Source organism: Podospora pseudopauciseta, assembly GCF_035222475.1.
Source record: "Podospora pseudopauciseta strain CBS 411.78 chromosome 5 map unlocalized CBS411.78m_5.2, whole genome shotgun sequence".
Taxonomy (NCBI): domain Eukaryota; kingdom Fungi; phylum Ascomycota; class Sordariomycetes; order Sordariales; family Podosporaceae; genus Podospora; species Podospora pseudopauciseta.
The window spans coordinates 2,465,418-2,480,377 of NW_026946666.1; the positions used below are offsets into that span (position 1 = coordinate 2,465,418).

The 14,960-nt window shown below is 42.6% G+C and overlaps 2 protein-coding genes across 2 annotated transcripts; one reads left to right on the forward strand and one right to left on the reverse strand.

Moving 5' to 3' along the window:
- Window positions 1-8,242: 8,242 nt before the first annotated feature.
- QC763_511820 (uncharacterized protein) lies at window positions 8,243-12,365 on the reverse strand. Its single transcript, XM_062913739.1, is given in 10 exon segments — window positions 8,243-8,811; window positions 8,873-9,433; window positions 9,803-9,878; window positions 9,941-10,330; window positions 10,402-10,590; window positions 10,600-10,880; window positions 10,963-11,035; window positions 11,089-11,207; window positions 11,272-12,095; window positions 12,150-12,365. Coding segments are annotated over 7 exon segments (1,266 nt in total). The 5' UTR covers window positions 11,426-12,095; window positions 12,150-12,365; the 3' UTR covers window positions 8,243-8,811; window positions 8,873-9,433; window positions 9,803-9,818.
- QC763_511830 (uncharacterized protein) lies at window positions 12,199-14,944 on the forward strand. Its single transcript, XM_062913740.1, has 11 exons — window positions 12,199-12,515; window positions 12,569-12,656; window positions 12,712-13,007; window positions 13,071-13,201; window positions 13,254-13,378; window positions 13,436-13,566; window positions 13,619-13,736; window positions 13,795-13,912; window positions 13,969-14,233; window positions 14,290-14,344; window positions 14,402-14,944. Exons 1-11 carry the CDS (start codon window positions 12,382-12,384, stop codon window positions 14,777-14,779), a joined length of 1,839 nt encoding a protein of 612 aa, XP_062764512.1. The 5' UTR covers window positions 12,199-12,381; the 3' UTR covers window positions 14,780-14,944.
- Window positions 14,945-14,960: the final 16 nt, after the last annotated feature.

Here is a 14,960-nt window from a genome sequence, read left to right on the forward strand (position 1 = left end):
TCTCTAAGAGGGTTTTCGGTGCCTGCGAGGAGCGCCGATATATCCAGGAGGTGCGAGCGTATCGAGGAGTAGACTCTGTAGCTAAGGTAGGTAGGTAGGTGATCGGGATTGGCTACTAACCTATGGGAGGTAATTCGGTCGTATGCTTCCATGAGGGCCAGGTAGGAAGCAAAGCGTTACGATTGATAAAGCGAAATTGTTCGTACAGTTCCGGTGAAAACCTTTTTGTTGTGTTTGTCAATCTGCACGAGGTACTGGTTGAGAGGCCGAAAGCTGTGTAACTACTCCTTAGTCGAGAAATACACGAAGCTCGCTCGCGGAAGCGGAGTGGATGTCGAATGGAACATACCGCCGTCACTGTGTTTCAGGTTGCTGGTCAGCAACGTGGGATCAGAAGTTCGTGTTGAGAGAGACAAACAGGAGTTGGGTTGTTTGATGCCAATCTTCCAAGGTAATGAATGGTTACTGGGTTGTGACAGTCGAGGAGAAGGTTGATGGGAGAAGGAGCAGGATTGGCTTCTCCAAAGGTGAGGCAACGACCGGAGGTAAAAGGTGGTTGAATTGGTGAAGACTGAGCAGCCACCAGACGGAGCAAGGAAAAGGATGTTGGCTGGCAGGAAGCCCGGGCCACCGCCTCACGAGAGCTTCTCAACCTCAAATGGCAAGAGAAAGGGCGGGGACATCGTGGCGGGCACTGGTTGGCCTGTAAGTGGTACATCTGAATGTAGATACGCTCCCACGTGGGGTTGCTGGCCAGCAATTGGGATGAAATGGACATCTTCAGCAAATGAAAGCCGGGTGGACAATGAGTCAAGTCAAGCAAGTTCAGCCCCTCAACGCGGCTCAGACTACCGTTTTCCGGTCCGAAAATATGGAGCCGGAGTATCCGTTCCGGAGCCCGAATCCTTCCCGGCCGGCGCCGTGGCCGTAGCCCGTAAAGTTCATAGACCCTGGAGCTTGTCAAATTTGCAAACTGAGCCATATCTGAGAAGCTAGAGAGATCTTACATGCCCAGCACTGTGTTGGGCATTCAAAAATAGGCGAACCACTAGGCCACAGCTAGTACCTAAAGCAGGCATACTTAAGCCGATGGTCGATTGCCTCTAACAAACCCGACTACCTCCTTAAATTAAATACTCCCATCACCGGCTTTGGCGGTGGAAAAGTCCTCCTCAACGGCTTTGGCGGGGAGCCCCACAAGGTACCAGACACGTCGCGTGCGAGGAAAGATTTGTCCCACATTCAATGCCAAAGTCTGGTTCTTATCGTGACACTGACCCATACGAATCAGCTTGGTGCCAGTCCCAAATAACAAGCGCTTTTCCCACTGCTGAGTTGGGTAAAACAAACAAGATCTCAGTAGGTAGTTTGAAGTATCACAGCGGAGACCTTTTGGAAGATGGATAATTCATGTGCATATGGGCTGGCTTGTCACTATGTGGTTGCTTATGAGAATTGCCCTTATCTTTCCTCCGGATTGGATCCTCACAGAGCAATATGAACTTACCAGCAGACATCCGATCTTCTTGAACATTGAACAATCCCAAGGTACATCCCGACATGGAACTCCCAGATCGCGTGCTCATCCCTCGAGACCCAAAGAATTGCGGACAGACTCCTAACATCGACTGTTCAACATCTGTCGTAGTCCAGTCTATGTATTACCGCCCCAGGCCCTTCTTCCACGGTCAACTCAATATCTGCACAGAATAGTATACGCAATCCCTGTTCATGGCCTTTGCCACTGTCATGGCCGGCCTTCAGCACACACTAAACGATAGTCCAGCGTCACATCAATTCCTGGCATCATGGATTCTACCACTACCGACCTAGTATCTGAATCTAACTCCTGAACCCACTCTTTATATCTATTCCTGAGTCCACCCCGAGCCCCAAGACCGACCCTCCGTCTCTGCGCCTTTGAGAGCAAGGCACTTCCGAAATGAGGCTGGGGGTGAAACAACTTATTCCAGAAAAATCTTAACTTTGGCCGCCTGATCAATTGGGCCGCACCATCACGGCATTGCCGTGAAACGTGGTGTTTTGGTTCAGAGTCAATGAGGACTGATAAAAGTTCTCACGAATTTCATAGCCTGAAAGTGATCTAAGCTATTCTATAATACACAGTGGTTGATCACTGAAGCTATCCATGTTATGGCAGGGCTGTCTGCTCGTATGGATGGAGAAAGGTGGTAAGGCGTGCTTGTCCGGACCGTGGGGATGATATTGCAGGGGAAGGCCGCATGGCGGTGGATATGAAAGGGACACATTATGTAGGGCTAGTGACCTAAGAAAGTCACTGGCTGCGAAAATGAGGCCAAATTGGCCAGAAAATGGTAAACAAATTAGTATTACAGTTGGTTGTTGTTGGTTGAAAGGAAAACAGTAAGTAAATATATCCCCAAGAGCAAACCGGTGTGGGTCTGGGAAAACCTGGGCCCTTTGGTGCCCCACACCCCCCCACAGACAGCACACCGCCATCCAAAATAAAGCCATCGCCAATATCCTCAGAAGCCCAATATACGCCCAGATTCTTCCCACTTCCTTTAACTCCTTTGCCTAATACCCTAGTAGCCTTTTTCCTATACAAATATATATTCTCCTATATATCTTAACCCGGAAAATCTCGCATTCCTAATAGTTATATAAACTTTACGTGCTTTTCCCTTTATAGTACCTTTGTAAATCCATTCGCTAGTATCTTTAACCTAGAAATATATTAGATACTAAATCTTCTTTCCTTTACTTATTTACCTACCTACTTATACTGTATATCGATATACTAGGTCCTAGCGATATTTTAAAGGTTTAAAATTATAATTTCGGCGTTCTTACTATCGGTATATAATATATATAGCCTTAGCTATAGTACACTATAGTCTTCTAATATCTTTAACATTTATTATAATAAATACCCTATAGGCATTAAATTAATAAACTCTGCCTCCGTTATATTTAAAGCGACGAAGGTTTACTTTTTACTTTTCTATAATATTAGCCTACTAGCTACGAAAACGACGTAACCGCTAATAGAATATCTTTAAAATAAGATATCCGCGTATAAAGTATTTACGAATCCTATAAACTTTATATCTTTTATCGAGAACTCGGAACCTTCTAGTATAATATATAACTTCCTAGTAATACCTAAGTATCGGAAAAAGTACTTTATTAACTTTAAATAACGTAATAAGGGCCTAGAATTACCCCCGTAAAGGCAATTAACGGTAAAAGTAATATTAGGCCGAGTACCGGTAAAAAGCTAATTTAATATACCGGTCTTTTAAATATACTTTTTTACTTTTATAATTATTTTTTTCTATATAAAAGGGAGTTCCAGCTTAGCTAGCTACGGCGTAGCTATACCGGCTATATCTTTATAACCGAACTTCTCGAGTAAAGCGTCGATATAGGCTACTTAAGATAAGTAAACCTGCCTTTTCTCGCGGTTTTTTACGATATTAAAACCTAAAAACCTTTTTAGCTTACTTAATTTCTTAATACTATACTTACTCTTTAACCTAATAATAATATTTTTAATAATTTTCGTTATAGGTACTAATATAAATAGATTATTTACGTATAGGACTACTAAAGTACCTATTTTTTTATAACGGAATAGATAGAAGTTTAATAAAAGGGTATCGAAGCTTAGTTTAATTATTATAGGTTTTACTATCTCGTACTAATAAATAAGTAACTTCTTTAAGCTATATAATACCTTTTTAAGTTAATATACTTTACTTAGTAACTTCGCTAAGCTATTTAATAGTTATACATAGTATTATACGATATTAAAGATTTTAGCGTTAAGAAATACTATCCTAAAGTCGTATTAAAGGTACTATTAGTCCTTTACGGCTATAATAGCCTAAAAGCATTTAATTACTACGCTACTTACTACGGCGGCGTAAACGTCCTACGTAGCTTAAAAGTCCCTATTAAAATTACTATATATTACTTACCTTACCCTAGCCTTTACTTTACCTATATAAAGGTCTATTTTTTTATTATATATTTATTTATTTAATAAAATATTATACCCTTTTAGCGTATTAATTAATTTATAAACGTCCTTTTTTAATAAACCGGTATTTTACTCCTTTATAATAAGCAATTAATATTTATAGTAGTTTTCGAGTTTCTTTATTTACCGGTAATTCCTAGGTATATAAAACTTATTAATAGTTTATAAAAAGTAATCGACTTTAACCGTAGTTAAGGTATAGGCTATTATTTTACGTAATTATAGATTATCGAAATATACTATAAAAAAGCTTTAATAAAGGTACTTACCTTACTATAGTTTCTTATAAAAGCCTAGGCCCTAATTTTTTATTATTACTCTATAAGGCTACTCCTAAACCGGCGGAAAAGCTACGGCTTCCTCTATATAGTTTATATTAAATTTAAAATCGTTATTAAAGTCCTCGGTTAGGCTATCTATACTTAAATCTAATAACCTACTATCGGCCTAATTATTACTAGACCCCCCTATAACTTTACCCTCCTCTCCCTTTATTAGCCTTATAGGAAAGGTAAACTCTTTTATAGTAAAAAAATTAGTAATATAAGGCGCTTAATTATAGTTTAGTAAGATAGATACCTCGGATTATATATCCTTTACCTTTTCGGTATTAAAAAGATTTTCTACGTTTAAAGCTTTAAATAATAGAGGTAGTATTAATAATAATATAGTTTTCGGAGTAAGTAAAATAGTTTACTTAAGGTCCCTAACTTTCTTTATTTTAATTATTAAAGTACTCCGCTATAGAGCGGGCTCCGGTATAATAATAAATTTATTATCGAAAATAACTTTCCTCCTTAAAGATACTATTTTATTAGTAACGGTATTTTCTTTTTCGGTTATAGTACTATTAGTAAAAATTATTTTATATTTAATATCTTTATATTCGTCGTCGTTAAACTTATAAAAATTACTTTCGTTAAACTTTATAGTATTAACTTTTATAACTTTATTAATAATTAAGTTCCAGACCTAATATATTTTACTGTATATATCTATATAGCCAATAAGCTTTCCTTTTTTTACTCTAGCGATAAACTTATTTAAATTAGCTTAATAGGCTAGCTTAACGTAATAATATACGTTATAAAAGTACGAGCGTAAGTACCGAATATATAGCTTCCGCTTACCCTTAGGTATATTAAGCTTTATAATATACTTCTTATAAATACTAATTTCTCTTTTATTAACCCTCGAGGGTAGTAAGTTACTTACGTAAACTATAGACTATATAATAAATAGAAATAATTTCTTTAGTACCTTATAGGCTAATATAATAGCCCTAGTACGGTTAAGTATAGTCCTCGCGGCCCTCTTTACCTTTCTATTTATTTACGGTAAGTAAGGAACGGTCTTAAAGATAGTAATACCCTTCTAGTCGGCCCAGGCGGCTAGGTAGCTATCGTTAAAGGTCTTAAAGCCTTAAATAAATTCTATACCGCCGTTAAGGCTAATAATATTAATTTTATATCCGGTTTAGCGCGTAATTTTCGTTTCGAAATCCTTAACTTTATTAAATATTTATTTTTTTTCTATTATAAAATTAATTTATTTATAGTTACTCTATATATCTATATAGTAAATAGAGTATTTATAACCTAAATATTTAAGGTTCTTATAGGTAACGACGTTAATATAAATAAAGTTAAACGGGTTATTAATTTACGTAAGGGTCGATAAGCCTATTTAATTTATTATTTTTACTATTACGTAAAGTTCGTAAAAAAAGTTATTACCGATAAGCTTAATACCCGTTTACGTATAAACTTTATAAATATCGGCTTTATTAGCGTATATTAAGTAGCGATATATTACTCGGTAATTAATAAATATTATTATAGCCTTAATAAGAATTTTTATTAAGGATACTTTATTAAAATTAATACCGGGTATCGTATTTATTTAATATACGTTATTATTCCTAATTAACTTATATATTACCTAATTAATACCTTTAAGGATTAAGTTATAGCTCTTTTAGTCTTAAAAAATACTTTTATTAAATAGTTTACCCGCCGATATTAAATTAACGGGCGCCTATAAGTAATATATTACTTTTTTAAACTTTAAGGTAACGACCTAATTACTTAAAAGGGTAGATTTTAGCGCTACGGCTCCCTAATAGCTACACTTTATAATATTTCCTAACGATAAAAAAAACCTTTTTTCCTTCTCTTTAAGTAGTAAGTAAAGCTCGGTAAACTACTTTAGTTTATTAAATATAAAATCCACGTATTTAGAATTATAATATACGTAGTTTTTAAATACTTTAATAGCCTATTAGACTTTAAGGATATCTATTAATAAAAGTATTACCTTTAAGGGCCGAAACGAAAATCCGATTAGTTATCGTTATAGTAAGTAAGGAGTAATATATTAGCGAAGTTATTAAATAATATTAAAGTATTATAAATAGGTCGGTCCCTCGAAGACTTAATATTAATAACGCTATTAGTATAGCCTTAAAGAGTCCCTATTAACAAACTAATACTTTACCGCCTTTCTTACCTATCCGCTTATACTTTTTCCCTATACTTTTAATCCTTTAAAGCTTTATTAAAGTTATATTATTAATAGGCTTTACTCTTCGGATAATAACGACTATAGCCTATATAGTATTAATTACCTTTCCTTAAGCCCTTAATATAGTAATTATATTTCTTTATCGAGGTTAATAATATAGTAAATAAGGGTATAGTCGCGGCCGGGGCTTTAATAATTTTAATAATAATTTTAAAGTAAGCCGGCGTAGTCTCCTCTATAACGGCCTTAGCGCTATACTTTTAATAAAGAAGTAATTAAATTATAGTACCGTCTTCTATCTTCCTTATTAGCCGGTCGTATAAATCGGGGTATACGGTTTTAATACCGTTTAAAGCAGCTTAAAGGTAAGTTATATAGCCGATTTTAATTTTTATTATATTAAGATAACGGCGAAGGACCTCGAGCCGACTAAAGTAGGTTTAAAATAAAGTAAAGTTAATACGTTTAAAAGTAAAATACTCTTTTAAAAGTATACTAGCGATATCGAAAGTACCGCGCTATAGGGCTTAAATAATCTTTTAATATAAACTATAAGTATTAATACCGTTAGCTTTTTAACCGAAGTTAAAAATTCGTTATCGGATTTTAAGTTTTTTAACGGAAGCTATTATTAGGTTTTAGATATTTAGGTTATTAATACGCTATTATTCGAAGGTAAGTATCCCTTTTTCTACTAGTAACTATATATTAGCTTTAATATAGTCCTTTAAGCTATAGTATATAAGGAACTAAATTAATTAAAATTCTTAGCCGGAAAGATCGGTCTTTAAGTTTAAAGCCGGTAAAGTTTAAAAGGTTCGTTACTTAACCGTAGCGACGGTATTAGTATTCCCTATAACTTTTATAAGCTTTAAAAACTAGGTTATAGTAACGTTAATACTAATTATTTTAAAAGAAAACCTAATTAAAAGGAAGTCGTAAAAAGACGCTATAAAAAAGATTTAAAAAAAGGCGTTACCTAACTTTATAGTCGCTAATAGTAGGTTAAATTAATTTAGGTAGAGGGCGAGATACTTACTCCGCTATCGGTCTCCTAATAAAGCAGGATAGAGTTTTCGACTACTGCCGGAAAATAGTGATTTCCTAGCTAAAAGGTCGCAGAAATAGTAGAATTAAGGAAACTTAGCTAGGAAAAGGTTAGCGCCGTAAATTATATTTTTATCGGTAAAAGGTAGTCGGTCGCTTTAACTCTTTATTAAGATAAGGGTTAGGATTAAAATTAGGCTTCCGTTAATTAAGAAGTTAGTTAACTCTCTTAACGCCTCTAAAATCGCCGTCGAAAGGTCTAATTACGTAATATTGGCCTAACAAGGGTCGAAAAGTCGTAAAGTCCGGTGTAGTATTCGGCCTTACGAGGTCAGGTTATCGATAAAGGCGTCGACTTCGGTTCGCTTAGTAATTTAAGCGTCAAAAGAGCTTATAACCTATAGGGCTAGTGACCTAAGAAAGTCACTGGCTGCGAAAATGAGGCTAAATTGGCCAGAAAATGGTAAATAAATTAGTATTACAGTTGGTTGTTGTTGGTTGAAAGGAAAACAGTAAGTAAATACATCCCCAAGAGCAAACCGGTGTGGGTCTGGGAAAACCTGGGCCCTTTGGTGCCCCACACATTAGCTCTTGAAACATACCTAAAAAGGAGTCCAACGGAACTAATATCTCAACATTTCAACGGAGAGATCTAATTATCCAGTCAACACAGTCAACTACTTCCTATCCCCATCCGCCAGCTGGACAAATTCCCAGCTCACCACGTCATTCGGCCCTGCCGACCTCAAATGCAATTCACTGCCACTGGCGGGATCGAGCACGACAACATGAAGACTATCGTCCCTCTTCCACCACAACTGATGCCCTCCCTCAGGGGCCACTCTGTAGCAAAACCTGTCCTGCATTACATCATCAAACTCCCCAACCATCAATTGAGCAGCCCATCGAGACAGGCGTCCTTTCACCCGATAACCAATATTCATTCGCACAGCCGGATGCCGAAGCGAAAACCACCCTCCCTTCTCTTCACATTCCCAGTGCCAAGTATCCTTGTGAGTGCGTAACGTGTCATGGGGAACTAGAGCCAAGTTGCCGTCGCGCATGGCAAGGACCAAGCCAGTGTTGCGATCCCACAGAATGTATGTGTGTCCAGGGTTTAGAATGGCGCCCTGAATGGCGGTCGGACCGAAGAAGCTCACTGGAGGCAAATAGGGAGGGGGCTCGTTTGGGACAATGGACTTTTCCACGGTCATCTAAGTTCAAGCGGTCGGTCGTCAGCGCAGAACAAGCATTGAAGGACATGTAGAGGCATACATTGATTATCAGGGGAGGGTTGAAGAGCCGACGTTACACTGCTGGGGGGGAGAGGTGCTGTTGAAGTTTGTGGCCTTGCGGATGGAACCGAGATGAGGTTTCGGAGAAGAAGATGGTTCCAACGAAAAGTATTTTTGATGTCGAGCATTAATGCCCAAACGTGTCGGGTTGGGACTGCATTTGGATCCTCGCTGGGTACTGGCCATCAAACGTGCTCGATGTCCCGTCAAGATGCATGCTTCCGCAGGCCTCCATTGGCACACATGAAGTGTGCTCGTTGCACAAACGCGCCAGCTATTGTCCACAACATGCATTGGTCAACAAGGTAGGTTAGGGTCAGGAGAAAATAGTGACAAGAGAAAACAATATATCAGATTGAAGACCTCGGTTCAAGACTGAGATATCATCACTAGCCAAATCCCCGAAAAACAGTCCATCAAACAGTAGCCCTCTTTTCACCGAACCAAAGCAGCCCGGATATTATCCCATAAGAAGCCGGACTTGACAGGCTGGCAGCACAGTTATGACCAGAAGAGCCTGTTGCATGCTTGATTGTTACGCCCACTGTGACAAGGGCTGTAATATCAGGGCTTGGAACTCATGGTTCAATTCAGGCTAATAATCTTCAATGGCCTCGAAGAGCGTGATACTGAAAAGATGAAGAAGAAATACAGTCTTGGTGATCCTGAACGCGTATTTTATCCTCCCTTGCCTGGCCCGTGCCCTTGTTGGCCTCAGGCCGCTGCCAAGTCCTCCAATATCATACAGGACCAGTGGGCTTCCTTTGATAACCGCCATGCCTTCTGATTGTCTGCCTCACTTTTACGACTGGTTCACAACGTGCAGTTACCCCTCCTTGCGGTGGTATTGACAGTGTTGTTGGTGGTGGTTGTAAGTGGTTGTAGGTGGTTGGCTTTTGCCGTGTGACACCCACCGCCAACCGCGTCTAAGCATCAATGACCTTGATCTGAGATGCCTTAGCAAAGTCTTCGGCTTCCTTGATAATCTGTAAACTTTTTGTCAGTTCCATTGAAATAGATAAGTACCAATTTTCTGCAGAAAACCTACCTCCTCATACTTTGTGACGGCATCCTGAATGCCATGGCTGATGTTGGACTTCCGGATAGCCTGCAACGGTGAACTCGTGCCCTTCTCAATCTTGTCAATGGCCTTGATAACAGGGTCCAGAGACTCTCCCAAATGCCGGAAGGTGTCCTGAATCAACCGGATCCCCTCCACCGCCTTTGTCATCCTGGTGATCAAATCATCAATCTGAGCCTCCAAGGCCGTGACAGTAGTCTGGCATTTGAGAACATCCTCCGTCTCCTTGTTCTGGGTGGACCACTTGTCCAACGCATCCTTGAAGTCTTTGAGCTTCTGGTACAGGTTCCAAGTACCCGTAGGGCCGCTGAGCACATTGACCCAGAACTTCCAACCCTTGGGGTCTCCTTCCTCTTTCTGGAACATGCACGAAGTCAGTGACCTTTCCAACATGTGTAGAATGCGCTAATGGCTTGGATTGAACTCACCAACTCCTTGCTGTGATTATCCGCCTCATCCTTGGCGTCCTTGAGCTTCTTCTGCAAGCCTTCCAGTTCATGGTTCAAGTACACCATCGCATTCTTGTAATGCTTCCCCTCGGAATCCGTCACCGGGCTTAGATACTTGTCATTCACAGCGGTGACCTGTTTCTTGTTGACCTCGGTTTCGCTGAGGAACTATCATACATCCGACAGGTCAGTGATAAGTTCTTTCTCTCCCATCCCAAACATCAAGATGAATCTCACGTCTTGAAGGTCTTTCCTCAACTTGTCACTCTGCTCTTCCTTCTCCTTGGCGTCCGACTTGAGCTCCTCCAGTCTTTCTTTCGCGAGCTCCTTCGCTGCTTCGAAGTCCTCGTCAATGCTCTCCTTGTTCTTGTACTTGTCCGACGTCAGCGTCTTGAGCTGCGCGCCGAGGCCATCGTCGGCTCCGAGGGAGGTCTTGGCGTTGACGGCGTATTTCTTCACTAGGGAGGAATAGGACACTTGAGAAACGTCAGTCAGAATGCCAAGGGCGTGGGTTCAAAACGGGGGATGGAGAGAACTCACAGACGCCCTCCATGGGCCCACTGCTGAACTTGTGGCACGAGGAAGAAACAGCGACGAGAGCATCTTTGGTATCCTGTTCACATGGTAAGCACCTATGCTTTCCAGGCTGATGGCAAGGTGTCATACCTCGTAGATCTTGGGAAGGACCAATTCCAAAGGCTTGAACCGGGATTGAGGAAGCTTCTTCTGGAAGTCGGCATCATTGTCGGGGTACAGCATTCCGCACCAGACATATGCTTGGATGGCTGAAAGAACCTTTGTGTCAGTCCCACATCAACGACATGGTTGCACGCAGAGTGGTAATCTTACCGTAGAATGGGCTCTTGTCGCCATTGAAAGTGACCTTGCCGTCTGCCTTCGCCGTTCTGAGGAAACGATCCGGGTGCGTTTTGAGTTCAGCCTCGAGAGAGTCTTGCAAGGTCTTCTCTGCTGCCTTGGGGTCGTTGGTCCAGTCGGTTGACATCTTGACGGTGAATGATTGTGGACGAGTTAGAGAGATTGAGTGCGATAGGTTCAAACTGTAAATGTTGCAGATGATGCCACAAGGGTAGGACGGAGGGAAGCCAAATGTCGCTATATAACCTGAGAATTCTGTGAGTCTGCGAGGCGTTCTGTGCTACTTTGGACATGCCCACGACATCAGATCATTGTCGAACAACATGAGGTCGCCGACCAGGTCGTCCCCGAAGCTCGTATGCACTCTGCAGGCATTCGGGCCGTGATGGTATTTTGGAGACGATGATTGATTCACAAGATGGAGTTTCAGCTCGACTCGCTGTGTTGACGTAACGGTGGCTCAAGGTCTGGTACACGTGTGGATCATCAGGAGTTGTAGTATTCTTGTTACGCGCGATAAACGGTTGCTGATGTCTTAGAGGGCGGGCGGCTGCTGTATCGTAGATGATGATTTTATGAGACTGAAGCTGTAGGTGACCCATCGTGACCCGCCTTTGGCGGCGAGATTGGCGCGATGTGCAGCTGTCGATCTGTCAATTGGATTGATCGACATTCTGTCAACACATCTCTGTGGGGCTCAAGTGGTTAGATTTGCGTGCTTCAAGAACCAAAGCGGGGAACCCTACAGTGGGTGAATGGGTGAGTGGCTGCCTGAGGATTGCGAGTTGAAGGTATGTCTTAGAACTAAGTGTCACCAAAACTGCAAGTTATCGGGAGTGACGCAGACATACCTGTGTGAAGCATCTACAAGGTGTCCATTGGGTCAAGCGGGCTTGCCGGGGGGTAGGTCCCCGTGTTGATCTGGAGTCGAGCCGACGAAGCATGGACCACGTACAAGAAGGATAAAAATGGCTTCTCTGACAGGAGAGTTGTATCATCAAGCACTTTGTTTCCAGTACTCTTTACTCTTTCAAGCCTTGAATCGCCAACCGTTGACACACATTACGGATCATCATCATCATCATGGCTTCCATCCCCGATTTTCAAATCCAAATCGAAAGCCCAGGCGGCGAGCCGTTCCCTTCCATCTCTAGCAAGACGCTGGGTTCCGATGTGGGAAAAGCAACGTTGTCCAAGCTCAGGGGCCTTTGCCGCATGTATGCCAAACATCTTTGGTGGCCACGGTGAGCGGAATCTGACATGTCTTTAGCCCAAAGAAATACGCCTTCAGCACCAATGGCAAAAATGCCCTCTCCGACAGCACGTCTCTCAATGACTACATCCACTTGACCCTTGACGTAAGATATTTATTTTCTACAAATCTTTGTTTATCTTGGCTGACCAACATTGCAGAACCTTGCCAGCCTTTCTCCCGAAGCAAAGGCCACCGAGAAAGTAGAGGGAGCACCAGCTGCTGAGACGGAGGAAAAGCCCAAGCTCAAGGGTGTTCCCTTCGTCACGGTTCATCTCGTCTCCACGGTCATGGCCAGCAAGCCACAGGAGAACGTCCCGCAATCCACTGTGATCTCTGATCTCAAAAACCTACTCGGAAGCGCTGGCAAAGGAGTTGATGGCGGCAAACTCGGGAATACCGCCGAGTTGTTGGGAAAGCTTGACTCTCTGCAGCAAATTCACGCGACGGCAGCTATGTATGTCTTGTGCAGATGGCGACATATTATCGACAATGCTGACATGGACTTGTATCAATACAGTTCCAGGGACTATACCGAACCCGCCGATTTGACTGAGACGCAGTGGGAGAATACCCTGTTCAATAATCGGATTCTGCATGGCTACACCTACATGCCAGGCACCGGGCTCTTGGTCAAGGCCCCCAAGAGAGGTATTTTGATCCTACTCATTGCCGGGATCCAATTCCAAGCTGATAACAGAAGCCTTCTCAATCCGTCGTCCGCTCCAGGCACCTTCTCCAGATCTCGGCGAAGTAGCGAAAGCCCCAGTGCCAGAGGAAAAGGCACTCGACAAGACGAGCGACAAGAAGGTGGTGAAGGAATATCTGGTTTGTGAAACTCGCATCTGATTGCCACCCACAGGTAACTAACATGAGGCCAAACAGAACACTGTCCCAGGCATTCCATCTTTCTACATCGATGACGACTCCAAAGTCACCGTCACCGAAACCAGGACTGCGTTCCAACGGTCCATGGCGCGGGAAGGATTCAGTTCCACAGCTATTGAAGCAAATGTGTCAGTCACAAACTCACTGCTGGTCTTGTACCCATGGCTAAACATTGCGTAGAAGCGGGAGCCCGTTTGGCAAGTCGATCTCTGCTTCCGCGGCCCTCTCCGACGAGAATTCCTACAGCAAGAAGAATCTCGCTGAAGAGACCGACTTTACCTTGGAGGTCGCTTACAAGGTATGTTTGTCATGTGTCGAGGTAGACTTAGACGTCCAAACCACTGACCTTGGAACAGTTCCCCCGCGTAGCCATAGACCTTTCCCCCCGCTACCTCCAGCTCTCCGACGAGTGCGAGGAAGCAATCAAGAACATCAAGAGCGACTACGACAAAGTCCAGTTCATCAATGACTACGGTGCCACCATCCCTCCCAAGCTCAAGACAAGTCCATAAGCTCATACTCCAATACAGGTGACGCATTCCCAACCAAGGTCGTCCTTGGCGGTTTCCTCCGCAGCAGCCGCCAAGTCAAAGTCAAGACCAACGAGCAACTCGATGCAGCCAAGGAAGAGACCAAGAAGGCCGCCGGCCTCAGTTTTGCCTCGCCCCAAGTGAGCTTTGGGGTGAACTACACCAAGACCACCAGTGACACCACGACGACGACCCAGGGCCAGACGATCGGGAACGCTGCCTTGACCTGGGAGGCGCGTGGTGGAGACACTGTGCTTTGTTCCAAGTGAGTTCCAGCTCCAGCCGTTGTCGCAACATACACACAAGCTGACTCCCACAAAGCCCATCTGCCTGGGCCTCAACCGTAAAGGACTACCGCTACTGGCGCATCACCGAGGCAAGCTTTCTTCCCCTGACACATAACGAAATCCTGCTCTAACACCCGTAGCATCAGCAATCCCAAACCGTCTCCCTCGTCCGCATAATAGACGGCATAGACCCCAACATGGCCCACAAAGTCGAATTCCCCAACCAAAATGACAACAAGCTCCCCGACAACGGGGATCTCCCCGAGTCAGAGCTCATCGACAAAGCCACCAACCTCCTCATGGGACCCCCCAGCTCAGTGCCAATGCAAATCGTCCTCAAGGCCTACCGGGAAGACACGGACAAGAAGGGCTACCACGCCTGGCTGAAGAAGGAGCATTCAGCCGAGTACGACGACCTGGAGATCAAAGACCCGGGGCCTGGCTGGGACAACCTGACGGATAGTTGCAAGACTTATTACATCATCTATGTGTACGAGGCGAAGGATAAGAAGATTCTTACTTGAGACGTGAGGACTGGGTGGCTGGACAGCGAGGGGTCGTACTAATACCCTCCTCCTTACGTATTTACTTACCCTCCCTATAATATAGTAAAAGGACCTGGAAGAAAACTAATACGCTTTGAAAATATCTGCAAAGGCCTTAAAATTATCTTTCAAAACTTTTTCTTATGATATTTAAAGCACG

Excerpts from the sequence above, each read along its gene's own strand:
- QC763_511830 (XM_062913740.1), top strand. The coding sequence starts at position 12,382 with ATGGCTTCCATCCCCGATTTTCAAATCCAAATCGAAAGCCCAGGCGGC. Across the intron at positions 13,008-13,070 it reads ATTCACGCGACGGCAGCTAT|TTCCAGGGACTATACCGAAC; the intron begins GTATGTCTTGTG and ends GTATCAATACAG. Across the intron at positions 14,345-14,401 it reads GCTACTGGCGCATCACCGAG|CAATCCCAAACCGTCTCCCT; the intron begins GCAAGCTTTCTT and ends CCGTAGCATCAG.